Source organism: Pleurodeles waltl, chromosome 6 (assembly GCF_031143425.1).
Source record: "Pleurodeles waltl isolate 20211129_DDA chromosome 6, aPleWal1.hap1.20221129, whole genome shotgun sequence".
NCBI lineage: Eukaryota > Metazoa > Chordata > Amphibia > Caudata > Salamandridae > Pleurodeles > Pleurodeles waltl.
The window spans coordinates 585,379,816-585,395,438 of record NC_090445.1 but is presented as its reverse complement, the minus strand read 5'-3'; the positions used below and the strand labels follow the sequence as shown (position 1 = coordinate 585,395,438).

Genomic DNA, 15,623 nt, shown 5'->3' with positions numbered 1-15,623 from the left:
TTTCCCTAAGCTTTACTATTACTTGGTATGCATGTTCTTATTCCCCGTGTGATGTGTGTTGGGTAATGCAAGGGTTATATTTCAGACTGTGCAACCTTACGTTTTTCTAGAAGTTATTTCTAAGCCAGGGAAAAGCTGTGGCTGTTTATAGAAGTTTGTACTTGAAATTAGTTTTAAGGCAAAGTGGAATGCAACTGAAATCAAAGATAGCTGTGCTCGTAGTGCTGCGATCTACTTCCTACCAGTGAACATTCAGTCAGCCCTGTCATTTATGTAATTACAGAGAAACTGGCATGCTGTTCTGGGGACAGTACTTGTGTGTGAGCAGAAGGGTCTAAGCATGTTCCTGCGATTTTAACATAATTTCAAATAGTGCTTTGTAAAAAGTTACCCAGTTCTCATTTATGCCTGGCAAATGCCTCTAAGTATGGAGGAAGGGACTGCAAGACAGACGTTTAGAGATATTTGCATTGATTAAAGTTCAAGTTCTACATGCTGATTGACTCCATCAATCCTAGTAGGTGGTAATGTATTCACAGAAATGTATTTTTTTTTTGTTTCACAGAACTTTAAAGGTATTGCAAACATTTATGAATGTGGGATCTGTTCAGTCTTAAATGCAACATTCTCTGCATTTACTTGCTTTCCTCTTCCATTGCATGTCTTCCAGAATTTGACATATGAGATTATCCTGACTCTAGGACAGGCATTTGAGGTGGCTTATCAGTTGGCATTGCAGGCCCAGAAATCGAGATCAGCAGATACCACTGAAATAAAGTCTTCCAAACCAGTGCCCAAACCACGAGCAAGTGTCCGCAGATCCACGGTACGTAGGAGCTCTTGAAAACATCCAATAGAATCATGATTGTATAAATGTTAAATTGTTAACCGTTTTGGTGCAGCTGATAGATATGCCATCTTTAAGATAACTGAACCTTGGCGTTGGAGTAATATACTGCAGAATGATGATCTTCAGGTACTGGTGCCATGTGCTCAAAGGGGTAGTACATCGAGAGGTTCTAAAGCACTTTGATGTGGTATTGTTGGGTGGTGTCAGCAAGCTCAGAAAATGCCCACATGGACGTTTATCTCAAACATGATTCTATATTGCAGGATATTCATTAATACTCAAACTCTGGATATTATTTATTTGTAGGTGTGCTTGCAGAACATTTTAAAGCAAGATTGCTTAAAATATCTCTGTAATGCCAATCCAATATTTTTTCTTCTTCTTTGGATTCAACCTGAATTAAGATATCTAAGATGTTTAGGCCCTCTTTTAATCTCCCCTTTCAACCAGGACAGAAACCTGGGACAGATGAGCAGCAGTCTAATCAAAGAGGAATTTGACAGCATTTCTTTAAGACTGATGGCCTGCTTCAGAACCCCACCGTGCACTGCACTTGTGGCACTCTATTACTTTGCCTGGGCTCATAGCACGAAACCATATACACTTTATATTTATAAACCTTGTAGCTTCTAATTGTTTTTTTGTTTCTGCTACGGTTTGATACCTTCTTTGGTATATATTATTTTTTTTGCATTTATCCTCATTTTTACTCATCGGCCTTTGCATTCATCACATTGGCTCGCTTCCATAAAGTTCTCTCCTGTTTTGAAAAGAAGTCCTTATGTATTTTCCATCTTTTTGTTTATTTCGTCATTGATTTTAATAAATAGAGCATTACAAAAACAATAGAGTGCTCTTGCCAGTGACATATTCAAACACACATTTTTGTAAAAGCAGTTTAGATAAGCACAATTGCAGCAGGAGAAATGAAAGAGGAGAGGTCAGGAGAATGGAGTACCAGTTGAAAATCACAATTATTAAGCAGCAAGTCCTTGTTAGAGATGACAAGTTGCTGGATAGTGGAAGGTGTTCATTGTCCTTAACATTAGAGGTTCAGCACATCCATTGGCTTAGCAGCCCCAGGTCCTCATTTGGGGGGCATGCAGGCTAAGGTTTGGGGTAGCAGGGCTGCACACAGCAAGCTGGGTTAGGTCTACCAGTGGTTCCTATTTATCAAAAGGGAAGATAAGTAGTTAGTTTTGAGTGGCCCTTTGCTTGTCTGCCTAGTGTGGGAGGTTAATCTTCAGCAGCTGGCACGATGCACAGGGAACCCTCAGGCGAGGAAGGGTGTCACACATTTGCAGTCGCTAACTGGAAGGCAAACAGCTAGTCCTGGCTCTGGGGGGGATGGAATATTTTCGGAGACCCCATGCTTCCTCAGCCCTGAGAGCAGTGCATTTCCACCTTAGCACAAACCATAAGTAACCTGCACCATGCCTCCACCAGAGGAGGAGGAGAGACCTTCCATTGGCAGGTAACTATTCCCTTAGCCAGTTGAAATGGCAGGTCGATGAAGCATTCCCTTGCCTTGTCCTTGGTTGCCCATGAGTAATACCCCAGTAAGCAAGCTTCCCAGCAGTGCAATGCGCCCACCCTTGTGGTCTGTCCCAGCTGACCAGTACCTGCGACAGGGAGAGACAGGCCCCCACAACATGTGTAAGAAATTAGAACCAGGTGCCTGGCAGCAGGGGCACAGGGCTCCCTCCCGCACCTGCGAAGAATTTGTTGACTTTGCCTGGGGGAGGTATGCCTGGTGAAGAAGGAAGAACTTAATTAACTTGAATTGAACGTTCTTGGACACCTTTGCTTGGTTAGTTAGTATTTGCTCCCAGTCTTTATCTGCAATGGGCATGGCTAGTTCTCCCTCCCATTTGGCTCCCAGTGGAGTAGGGGGGCCTGGGTACATTCAACTACAGTTTGGTGACCCAGTCCCCTTTATGTGGATGTATTGCACCTCTGTATGTGTGGCAGGTTCTGCTGTGGTGATACTCCAGCCTGTGGACAGTGCATGGGACAGATGCTGATATATTAAGAATTGCCCTCGTTGTATGGTGCTGTGTTGCACCAAGTCATAGAATGACCTCTGTATGCCATCGCAGAAGTTGTCTCCAACTGTGGTTATGCCTACCAAGTGCGATTGGTGCCGGTTTAAGGGTGTAAATGATCCTCTGATGTGCGGAAGGCCAAGCAACAGAATAGAAGGCACAATGGGACGATGGATGCAGTAATCAGCACTTGGACGAAGGTAGTGGTGAGCCGCCCATACCAGCCTGTGAGAGGAAGATCGGGCATTGGATTGTGAGGCGTGGAACAACTGCTGTACCCGTACCAAGAAAAGTGCTCGGAAGCAGTGTCCTGTAGTTGATGCTCTGCCAACCAGCAATACATCTGTTGCAGCTGCACTACCATATAATAATATTCAAAACTTGGGGCTCCAAGCCCTCAATTGTCTGTGGACAACTTCAACTTTGCAAATACAATGTAGCAGCGAACATTTCGTCAGATGACTTTGCCCACCAGAATGTCCAGCAAGTGAAATAATTTCACAGTTAACAGCAGTGGGTGGTCAGCAAAGTAATAAAGGAGACTAGGCAGGCTAATCACTTTAAACAGGGCTTTTCGATGCAACACAGAGATTGAGTGCTTGCCAAAATATAATTTGACTCTAGATGACTGAGACGTTCCTGGTACTGTTGTCATGAAGAAGATGAGCAGCGTCACTATAAACCCTAATCCCTAGGTATTTGAAGGTCTGAGCTTGCCAGATGAGTATCCTCAACCCCACCGGGCCTCCTCCCCATGTATCATCATACCTCCAGCGCACCAAGCTGTAGAGGACACAAGATCGGCTTTCCCCAGCTGACCCAAATGACAGATGACAGTGCAAAGGTGCAGAGAGTTGAAGCTATTTCAGCATGGTCACTGGTTGCATCTTTGAGGTATAGTAATAGATCGTCCCCATAAAGTGTTGCATAGTGTACCCGGTCACCAAGGGATTCCCCATCCAGCTCTCTCTTCCACAGCCTGACAGCCATTGACTCCATGTCCAGAATGAAAAGAAGTGGGTACAGCGTGCAGCCCTGTTTAGTACCTTTGTGGATAGCTATGGCGTTTGAGACGTGGCATGAGTTTTAGCCTGTGTGTAAACTTGTGTCAGTGGCACAGGATTGGAAAATGAGAATGTCCTTGTTTAGTTAGCCAGGCTAGAATAGTACCATACCCATGAACCTCTGTTTGAGTCCAAGCAGCATGGGCAATGTAATTAACACAGCACAACTGTTCCAGCAGAGAGGCATGCTTGAAAGGCCCTTCACCCATTGTCTGGGCTTCTATCCTAGATATATTCTGACAGTGGCCCAGGCCTCCCTACGAAGCAGTGTGTCTTTGCATGTCTTGAGCTCTGATTCTATCATGCGTAAAGCTTTGACTACTACAAATATGCAGTGCCCCTTCATTGTTCCTTTTAAGTCTTAACACTCTGCAGCATGGGCAGCAGCTGCTCTGTGATTCTAGTTAAAAAAAAAAAATTAAAAAAAAATCAATGGTCTTGTCTCTCAAAGTGGCTGGGAATGCAGGGAATTTGATAAGTGTGGGTCACAGTTTCCATGTAGCTATCAGAAAGCAGAACCCCAGCAGGTTGTGGTCTGAGACACTACGGTCAAAAAAGTCCACACGAGTGAAGAGCTGGTGGAAGGAAACAGAACACACTGTTTGGTCCAGCTGTGCATAAAGATCATGCACAGCCACAGTGTAATCGGAGAACAGCATTATCCGATCCTTGTCAAGTTCTAGAGTGGTTAGGCAACGTGCATCTCGGAGAGCCTCATCTCGATCTTTAAAATGCTGTATTTTGTCCACCTTTTGAGCAAGGTGCAGATCCATTGGGAGAACGCCATGTTGGTACCCAGTGGGCCATCTCAATAGAGAAGAAAAGAGTGAGCTAATGGTGCAGCATGACGCTTTTGAACCAGTTCTCCAGGAGGGTTATTGGGTCTTGGCCCTCTTTGCATTTTCCCAGGCCCACCACCCTGATGTTGTTCCTGCAGGCTCTTCTTTTAATGCCCTCAGCATTTCAGCCCTCTAAATAGCACACATGATCTGTGAGGTCAGACATCCGTCTGTGTGTTTCTGTGGTATGTGGTTGCATGTCTTTCAGGGTACGATCTGTTTAGGTGACCCTTCCAGCCAATGTTTTGTGTTCATCTCTGAGCATTCTAAGTTGCACCACTACAGAGTCGATCTTGTTTTCCAAAGGGAACACTGAGGGTTCTGTAGTTGCAAGTATTGTGTCCAGTTTGTCTGGTGTCTCAGAAAGAGTTTTCTTCTCATGCCCTCTGGTCCTAGGAGGCAGAGCCCAGGGCCACCCTTCAGAACAGGAGGTCTGGGAGACTGTGGCAGAGGGCTTCCCATCTTGCAGAGAGTGAAAGAGGGTGATGAAGATGCCCAAGAGGAGGACCTGGTGCCCAAAAGGACAATCTGCTTTACTCAGGCCCGCTTACAGCTGTGGCGCTGCCAGAACACAGCTGTAGCGTGTTTAGCCTGATTAGGGGAGCGTCTCTTTCTTGTATCACAGTCCCAACAAAATCAAGTCTATGGGATAGCGGTAGCCCCAAGGGAGTGCATAGACTCAGCTCGGCTATCCTCAGCACTCCTTCCTGGCCGTGGGTTCTCAGCAGTCAGGCCTCGCTAGATGGGTGGCATTTAAGGGTGTGCCAAGGCTCCATTGCTGCCCTACAATAGTTCACTATTGCTGTGTAATAGTGGTACCCGGGTCATACCCCAGTCAATCCAGGTGTGAAAGCAGTGCGGCAGGTGTCATTTGAGACTTGTAATGAGGCACAGCAGGAGAGCAGTACTCAAGTACTTGGGCCATGCAGGAAGCAGTATGGAAATAGGGAACAATTCACCAGTAAGATGGCCTTCAGCAGGGCCTCCCCAGGCCAGCCGCCGAGGCTTACAGGTTTGTCCGGAAGGGCTTCCTGGCCAACATCCAGTGCTGAACTGCTTTCATCCTCAATATTAGGGGAGGGTCCCCTCCCTCCTCCATGGGAGTAGCCAAACCGAGGCAGTGTCTGTTCCTGCAGGACCAGCTATAGCAGTGGTGCCAAGTGCAGACAAGTTGTGATGTGAGGTGGGCTGCAATCTGGTACCCCAAAGAGTCCCGGTCCTCCACCTGGCCAAACCACAGGCCAGGACTTTTCCGGCTGTATCCAGGCCAAGGAACCAGGCTGGTCAGCAATCAGATAGTGCCCACTCCATTTTGGGCACAATGCAGGGGTGGGAACGGCCCAAGCACTCAGGAGAGATCTGTCCGGCACTATAATCCAGTGAGCCGTAGGGCGGTGGTGCCTCAGGCCCAACCTTTTACCATCCAACCACAAGGCCAGATCGCACTTTGCAGTCACATGCTGGTTCACCAAACCTTACTAAAACAACATCCCATGCTGTTGTGTGCAGCAGGAAACATAGGACATGTGTTACCAACCAGAATGGCGTCAGTGAGCAAGGAAGTAAGACAGATTTTACCAGGCTGCCATCTTGCCCAGCATAGTCATTTCCCCAGTGTATTTTCCGTTTTAACAAACTACACTATGTCAGGAAAGTGCCTTGCAAAGTAATCATGGCTACAGTCCAACAAAATGGCTAGAACTGTGTAACTACACCCTTCCATCAGTCTTGCCTGGCTGTGAAACTGATAGTTTACTTACATAGGCATTGCTACACAGCGTTGGAACCTGACTTCCTAAGATTGTTGTCTAGATCTGCATTTACATATATTTTGATCACTGTCTTCTGTTCAGACAGGAATGGTGAAAGTAGTCTTGACAGATGCAGCTCCATTGCGTTAACTGATATTTTTGGTTCTCAGGCAAGATTTAATTTTCCCACGCTTTGCTATTATCTGGGCAGCAGGATCTAATGCCCTAGCCAGTAATACTGTGTGTATGGTTCTGTATAGTGCAAGCATTGTGTTTGAGAATGTACAGCCTTATATTTGTCTGTAAGTTATTTGTGAGCCAAGGAAATCCTTATTACCAGACGTTTCACCGGAGAAGTGAATTCATACATGGCTGTGTTCCATTTAGCTTTTGAGGTATTTCATGTCCTGGAAACGCAAAAAGACATACAAGTCTCAGCTGTTGCTTCCCAGGAGTTCTCTTCAAGGGCATGGTCAGTCATCCAGTCCATACAGAGCCTGAAGTTTGTCATAGGCCAAGAATCAGGACCAAGCTCCACCCGGGAAAAAGAGCACATCTTTGCATAAGCACAACATTTCAAGAGGGCCATGAGGAGAGCTTTCCCTTCCTTTAGAGTTTTGAAGTAGTATTAAGGAGATGCTCTAATAACACCTCAGAATCAAGCTGGAGCGCTTCCAGTCTGACGTCACCGGGAATCATCTAGTCTGGAATATTCCCGTTTGATGTCTGCACAGCTTTTAAAAAGGTTGGCTGGAGCTACTTCCAAGCTCAATGTCTCCTGCTTGGCCTCTGGTTCTAGTGTTATCAGGTTTTGTGGAACCCATGATCAAGACCCTCTATTCATGAGGAGTAACCACTGCCAGACTACTTTATGGCATCAGAGGTACAAAAGTTGGTCCTTCAGAGTCCTCTTCCTCTGCTCCCTTAACATGTTGAACAATCTGGGCTTGACGGTCAATGTTACCTCTTCTATTACCATGACTAGAGCAAGAGATATAGTCTAGCAGTAAAGGTGTATGTTGGGATAAATGCCCATTATGAATAGTCCGCAGTTACACCCTGTTCAAAATTTTTTGCATATTGCACCACACTGTATTTTTTCTGCCCAGCAGCCTTGCACCTCAAGACCATTTCTTGATTCTCCATTTGTGATTTTGCGCCTGAATTGAGGGTTACACCTGAAGTGTAATCCACTCCATAGTGAAGAGTCCTCTCTGCGCATTCAGAAGTGACTGAATGCAGGTGGCAACTTAACAGTATTTGCAAGAAAGCACATAATATTTCTGAGGTTTCTTGCTCTCAGTCAATGTTACCAGCACCTTCGGTCTAAAATTGAATTCCCAAAAGCGAGCTCTCAGAAATTTATAGATGTTTAACTAATTTCAAAATTCCTTCAAATAATGGGCTGTCGATAACACATAACTACAGAGGCTTTAGTAGTTAGTAGCTGTGTTAGGGGGGTTCTCAAGAGCATATCATTCAAGGAGCAATTCTTCCAGCAGTGTTTTTCTATTCATAAATGAATTTCCTCATCCTATGGGGAGACAGACCGATTGGCTTTCTGATTAATCTATTCATCTAATATGCTGCAGTACAGGATATCCATAAAGTAATATCTGAAGACTCAGTGATGTTGGAGATCAGGGAAGGGTGATTTTGTTAAAGGGACTTTTCCAATCTCACATCCATTGGACCGGAAGCCTCAATATGGATGGTCTGAGGAGTTTGCATGGATAACCTGACAACTCAAGGAACTCGGTCCCAGAAGTGCAAAAGCACCCAAGTTTCCTGATGGGTGTCTAGCTAGCCTTTAAAGCTTTTCTTCAATCAGTTACATTTTGGACACTTGTGATGCAAACAACTTGACTACCTTCTACTAGCTGAGAAAGTAGGGAGGATTTAGAGTTTTGACCGTTCCAAAGGATATTCAAACAGTGCTACATTGCATCTTACATGAGGCTTTAATAACACTACCCCATGTGGGGAAAATGTGAAGTCTGACATCTGTTGGTGATCATCTCTGTAGGACACAACTAGGTTATCACCAACAAGGTGCTCTTGATTCGAGGCTGTGGGTACAAAGGCTTCCATAAGAAACACAAACTTTGAAGACTTTGTTTTCAGATTTGTGATTTATGGTTCTAACTGCAGATTCTGATTGATACTTCTACCACAGATTCCGAACCTTGTGAAAATTCATCAGGAGTCAGACTGGAACTGGAAACATTAAGAAATTACTTCTACCCACCAGTTGGTGGAATTGTGCGGTTCACCTCTGACGTCATTCTGCTCCAGAAGTGATAAGCAGAGGTACATATAAGCTCCACCCACGCGTGCTGATGCCCGTAACTTTCTTTCCCTGCTTTGAGATGTGGATCCGAAGCTACTCTGGTCACAGTTGTCTACTATGGGGGTCATTCTGACCCCGGCGGTCTAAGACCGCCGGGGCCAGGGTCGGCGGGAGCACCGCCGACAGGCCGGCGGTGCCCTGCAGGGCATTCTGACCGCAGCGGTTCAGCCGCGGTCAGAAGAGGCAAACCGGCGGTCTCCCGCCGGTTTACCGCTGCCCTTAGAATCCCCCATGGCGGCGCAGCTTGCTGCGCCGCCATGGGGGATTCTGACACCCCCTACCGCCATCCTGTTCCTGGCGGTTCGCCCGCCAGGAACAGGATGGCGGTAGGGGGTGCCGCGGGGCCCCCGTAAGAGGGCCCCGCAAAATATTTCAGTGTCTGCTAAGCAGACACTGAAATACGCGACGGGTGCAAACTGCACCCGTCGCACCCCTGCAACTACGCCGGCTCAATTCTGAGCCGGCGTCCTCGTTGCAGGGGCATTTCCTCTGGGCCGGCGGGTGCTCTTTTGGAGAGCGCCCGCCGGCCCAGAGGAAATGTCTAAATGGCCGGTGCGGTCATTCAGCGGTGGTACCTTGGCGGACGGCCTCCGCCGTCCGCCAGGGTCAAAATCAGGCCCTATGTCTCTTGTCCCTGAAAATATTTTTTTTCGGTTGCGATATCTGCGCATCACCTCAGCGAGCTACATAAGCTTTCACCCCAGCTGCCTTACACAAAAAATTTTCTAGACAAATTAGTGTTGAGAACTCGAGCTGCATTCCTGCCAGAAGTAGTAACACCTTCCCATGTCAAGCTGGCTATCACCCTTCCAACTTTCTTTACTCTGAGTCACTCCTTGAAAGAGGAGAGACTCCCATTGTTTGAACCCCAAGATAGAACTTGGGGCCTAATTTAGGTCTTGGCTGAGGGAATACTCTGTCACAAACGTGACGGATGTTCCATCCGCCATGTTACGATCCCCATAAAAGGTTATGGTATCGTAATAAGGCGGACGGGATATCCATCATGTTTGTGACAGAGTATTCCCTTGTCCAAGACCTAAAACAGGCCCTTAGTTTCAACTTTGATCATGCTAGAGACCAATGAACAGTCAACTGTTTGTGGGGTTCTTGGGAGCATCAAGAACTAGCTAATGCAGAAAAGAACCATCTCTAGGTGGATAATCCTTTTTATAAAAAAAAAATTGCTATGCGCTAGCTAAGAGACAACCACCTGCAGGATTAAGGGCTCAATCCATTTGAGCCAAAGCTGCTGCTACTGCACTAGCATGTGCAGTGCCTGTGTCTGTGCTGGAATATCAGTCCAGCTGCTATTTAGGCATCAGTGAACCAGTGCACACGTTCATGAGGCACTGTTGCCTTGATAGCCAGGTCAATCGATGTGGGCATTTTACCCGATCAGTCCTGCTGAACTTTTAGTCTGAGCCATTCCAGAGACCTACCACCTGAGGAAGTGCTGCTTTGGTATCAATTCATAAGGTGAGTAATCTGTGGTTAGAAATATTTCATCCATAGAACAAGTTACTTACCTTCATTAACGCTCTTTCTGTTGGTTAATCTATCTAGCTGCAGATTCCTCACCTAGCCTGCCACCTCCACGTTCTATGGAATAGACTTTTTTTCTATCTGAAAAGATCTTCATACTGGTCTTTTTGGCAATGAGCTTTGTCTCTGAGGGAATGGACAAGCCTTCGAAAGCAACTGAAATCAAGCCCCCCCAATGCTGATATGCCTCCCTGCTCATCACTTCGAGTGAAGCAATGTCTGTGCGGAGCTTCACAATGCCACCTACTGCCCTGCATGAGTACTGCTTTAGAGTTTCCAGATCTAGTCTGATGCCTGGGTCAATAGTCATAATGTGAGTAATCTGCAGTTAGAGTATTCGCCAAAAAAGGCATTACTGAAGCTATGTAACTTGTTAACCTGCAACCCATCTCAAATGGGAATAGCTCTTTAATGATCCAGTCAGCATTTTCTTTTACATCACTCTTTTTTATCTTGTTAAGGTGTTCCTAAGTTCAAGAAATTCATAATGACGATGATCCTAATTGTATTCTTGGCCACACTGATGGTGATTTCTGGACTGCATTTGTCACTCAAGAAATTACTCTGCTGCCTGGATTTTCTGTGTAGATTACAGAGCAGCTCTGCATTGCTGAAATTGACTAACTTCTGATTATCTACTAGATAGGCCATCAATGTCACTCCATCCGAATACCATACCACTAAGTCCTGTTCAGGGCTAGACTGGCTGTAGTGGGCATCGGGCGTTTCCCCGGGAGGCTGGAAGAGTGGGGGCCGGCTTTGCAGTGGCAGGATCCAGTTTTGTTATTGAAATATCGGCCCCCAGTATCAAAAGCAGCAGTGCTTTGCACTTGTACCCCCTCCTCCTCCACCCAGGGGTTGATAGGACAAAATTGCCAGGGCTTCTTTGGGTTCCCAGTCCGGCGCTGGTCCTGGTCCTATTCAGCTTTAAATTGGAGGTCTGCAGATGATGTTGAAACAATGTTGATTCAAAAACATCTGTTACCACTACAATTCTGGCTTTTTTTCCATTAAAATTAGCTTGATTGCTATTACAGCAATATAGGACATATCTTTTTTCCTTTGCGAGTTAAATGTAGTCCTTGCTAAAATCTGAATTCCGCACCTCGAAAGTAATTTTTTTTAATGATCCTTGTATCGCCAAAAAATAAAAACTGTCTCTGTGTTCAGGTGACCCTTGCATGGGGTTCATGTGCATATGCAAACCCATCTCTCTCTCTGTCTGAACATTATGTTCGAGTTCATTACTTTTTTAACTGCTGTTCTGATCACACAGGCTAAGCAGCACCGAGTAGCGTGTAACTAGAGAGATACCTATTAACAGAAGGACAACATGCCCCTTCGAAGTAGGTTTGAAGCCTATTTGACTAGTTTAGCAAATTCCAATCCCTGTATGTGGTGGTTGGGGGACAGGAGGCTTGGAAATTACTAGCAAAATGTGAATATTTCCATAGCAGACCAATTAAATGGGTCCCACATAGATACTGGACAGACTTTTGTGTCTCTTCCGGATACAAACTTCTAATAGTGCCATGTGGCAAATGTACAGGCGATCAACATGTGGCCAATTTACAAATGCATTTCATTGGAACAATTGAGAAGGGCAGCAGTGTGACTTATTTCTAGTCTTCATGAATTTTTATGAAGATCACAGTCCTTCATAAAGGGAAAGCCCCAGCCCTGCCAGAAGAGCCAGAGGAATGTGTCTGGAAATAGTAATTAAAATCCCTTACCTGGCCTAGCTGTCATACCGGATGTTTGGGCTCTGGAGCAGCTTACCTATTTTTACGTGAATGTCAGTTTTCTCTGAGAGTGCTACCTGTCTGTTCTTGCTTGATTGTTTGCTGTTATTCAGGAGATGTCTAATTAACATCCATGATTGCATACTTGAGATGAAAAAGGTTTTCAAAACATTGCAGAATTCTCTTAATAAAACATGTTCCAGCTCATGCATATATACAATGATAGTATACAATTCATGAATTTAAGGAGGGTACCTGTGATGAACAACTGTGATTAAAAGTGAATAACTGTTCTGTATTATGCATCAAAGCAGTTTTTACTTCTTATTGTCACACTGCCATGCCTGCCGATCTCCTGTCTACATTCCTTATCTTTTTAAGCATTGATGTTTTCAAAAAAGAGTGGAGGTACATTACTGAAAGGCATGTAAAATTGTACTAACGATATTACAGTTTTCCACATACGTTTTAAGCTGCTCTTTTTTGTGATTTATAGTAGAAATAGGTTAGAAAGGTAAACAATATGGCCTTTGAAGTAATACTAAAATTCCAAGTGTTGCACAAGACATTTTGCGTATCATTTGTTTCTTGTACCTTTTTTGTTTCTTACTAGCCTGCATTGTCTCAGTATCTGTTTTTGCTCTTCATAATTGTCGTCTCACTCTTACCATACAGGTTGCTGCCATTCACTTACTAGTTTGTGTAACTGCTACCACTTTATTCTCTGTGACCCTGTAGCACCATTTAGCAGGATGTAGTGTGGGATGTGCATCTCTTCCACGTAATTTGAATATTTTACTACATCTTACAATGTCTTTTTCTACTCTGGGATGAGCTTTGCCTGAATCTGTTACCATGTTGCTGAATTCTCTCTTTCACAGATGGACCAACCGGATTCAGACCAGGATTATCGCCCTCATGCCGGTGTCTCCTGGGTGGTGGAACCCAAGCAAGATTCCAAGAGGGGCTTGAGCACTAAGTATGAGACCACAATCTTCTGAGAGCGTGTGCCCATGTTGACCATCGCTGCCTGTCCTCACTTCCCTTTCCCTTCTCCATAGCGGCCATCCTTTCTGAGTGTTTCAGGCAGGTGGCAAAAGAGAACCCTGCACACAGCTTGGCTCCTGCCAGCTCTGTGCTTGTTTACCTGCTTTCGGCACTTCAGCAATAGGGCGCCACCGGCTGGAATGCTGGAGAGATCGAGGACGGGGGGCGCACGGCACTCCATGGTTTACATTTGTTGACATCTTTGTGATTTTCGCTGAAAAGCCATGGCAAATCCAGGCCTTCCAACTCCCAATGTGGGGCTATTACTTGAAGACTTTGTGTACAAGGCTGCTCTGTGCAGGACAGCCTCTGCTTTTGTACTGAGCCGTTGCTGTGTGCTGTTTCCACAAAGTGTCTTTGTCTCGTTCACCCTCATCTTTTAGAATCGACACGCAGCACTGTGATGAGCTCTAAATTGGAAGTGGATTCCCGATCAGTACCCCCTAACTCATGTCATCTGTCTTGCCCTACAGAGCAGGGTCCAGGATTCCAGTTTGCTTTGCCTCACCTGCTTCTTGGTCTTTGGTGGATTAGGTCATTCGAACGAGGATACTGCCATGGCTGAGAGGTGGTTGAGTTATATGCGCACGCTCCCTGTAGGAACAAGGAGGGTATGAGTAGAAAGAGCGATTTTGAACCTGTCCTAATTAATATATTTTCGTGGGTGTGTCCTCCTTTTATAACTGTCTGTAGACTAAAAAAAAAAAAAAAAAACTTAGAGAAAAACAAATTGAAGAAGGTAAATAATTTAGTCAATGAAAATGTTTAAACAAGTGTTGACGATTGCTATTATATTCCAAAAGATAGTTCAGTGTCCGAAAGCTACAATATAAACTTGTGAAAGTTTCCCCAACTCAAAAAAGGCAAGTTCAATTTAATTAAACAGTTCTGTGTTTCTTACTATACCTTTCTCCACGGAATGGAATTAAATTCCTGGGAAATGCATGCATCAGTATGTATGGAAAGTTTCCAAAACCACTCAATTTTCAGTGTTGTTAAAGCCTGTTTCAAGCAGCAGAGAAAATACTGTTTATCCACTACCGTGCAACAAGTTAAATGCTGGAGCTTTTTGGTATTCATCATGTTTATGTAGCAGTTCTTGCTGCTTTCTCCTTGATATTGTTCCTTGTTGTTGGAATATTTCCTTAACATGAATGATAGTTTCTTTTCTTGTTTAGCATGTCTAATAGAAAGGTAAAATGAAAGGCTCAGATCCCTCTAAGCCCCATATCATTCATGAAGGACCTCCTTACTAACCATCACTGCCTTATGTCCGAGTTTAGACTAAAATTTGGAATCCTTGCAAATGTGTCCCCTTGCTGAGAGGACAACCAGGTTAGTAGAGTAAATGTTGCTATTTTGGGCATACAGGGAGAGTAAAGTCCAAATAGAAAAGGAAAATCTTTTCTTCAATGTCATTCAAGAGTCCATCTTAGAGAATATCTCTGGATCCTGTGGTGTCAGAGCATTGAATCTTGTTCCATTGGTTGACGAGCCCTTCCCATTTATGCTTCATGTCAATGGTATCTGGCCATCTGCACTAGCTATTTTGGCATCTACTTGGAAAAAGGCTTGACTCTATAAACTTAGTGGCTAGCAAGAGGTTGCAGGGAGTGCTAGATACTCTTTACCAACAGTGCCTCTCTGAACCAGTCCCTCTGTGGCCGACCTCTGCCCCCTTGTGCCTTAATTTTATACAAGCAATGCAGTTCCCCCATCATAGGGTGTTAATTATACTACGTAAACATTAGAATATCTAGGACAATTTATAAAGAGAAATACCACTTTCCAAAAATACTTCTAACTTTGGTATTGAAAAAGAGATTGCATACAATTTGCTTAGACCAATTAAGTAAAAAATCTAAAATAAGCAATTTTTGCTGCCTAAGTTGCTTGTTTAAAATGAAAAATAAGGAAATAGATTTGAAGTCTCTCTAAAGAGGAATCTGTTAGCACTCTAAGGTAATCTACACCAATGTCATACAATGCACTACTGTGTATTACAGTTCGTTTTTGCATTCCGATTAGCAAGATCTCTGGGCCTTCTTTTCCACTTTGATGTATGTAAAATTGTGTATTTGAAAGCAGTTATTACTGTTTATTTAACATTTTTCGTTATCATCTGAAATTTGTTTTGTGAGGGTCCAACTACTGGCTTCCATATGTGTTCCTAAGCTGCTGTCTTTACCAGACTACTGGTGTTTTGACAGAAGTCCTGTCTGCAGTGGGCAGAGGTTCAGGTAAACATGTTGTTTGTCTTGTTTGCGAGGCTCTACAACTTTAGCAGAGTGTTTTGCTAACCAAACAATGTTGAAAGACTAAGAGACACAACAAAAATTTACTTGCAGGATCAAATGAGAACTTTCACAGAGTGCCCCAAGTCTTCATTT

The 15,623-nt window shown here is 44.5% G+C and overlaps 1 protein-coding gene across 8 annotated transcripts in view; it reads left to right on the top strand.

Moving 5' to 3' along the window:
• ANKS1A (ankyrin repeat and sterile alpha motif domain containing 1A) overlaps positions 1–15,623 on the top strand; it is an 823,551-nt gene that overhangs the window by 791,400 nt on the left and 16,528 nt on the right. For all 8 annotated transcript variants that reach the window (XM_069238819.1, XM_069238817.1, XM_069238816.1 and 5 more), the window contains 2 exons: positions 671–826; positions 13,068–13,165. In XM_069238819.1, the coding sequence (XP_069094920.1) occupies positions 671–826; positions 13,068–13,165 (254 nt within the window). The remainder of the gene's footprint in view (positions 1–670; positions 827–13,067; positions 13,166–15,623) is intronic.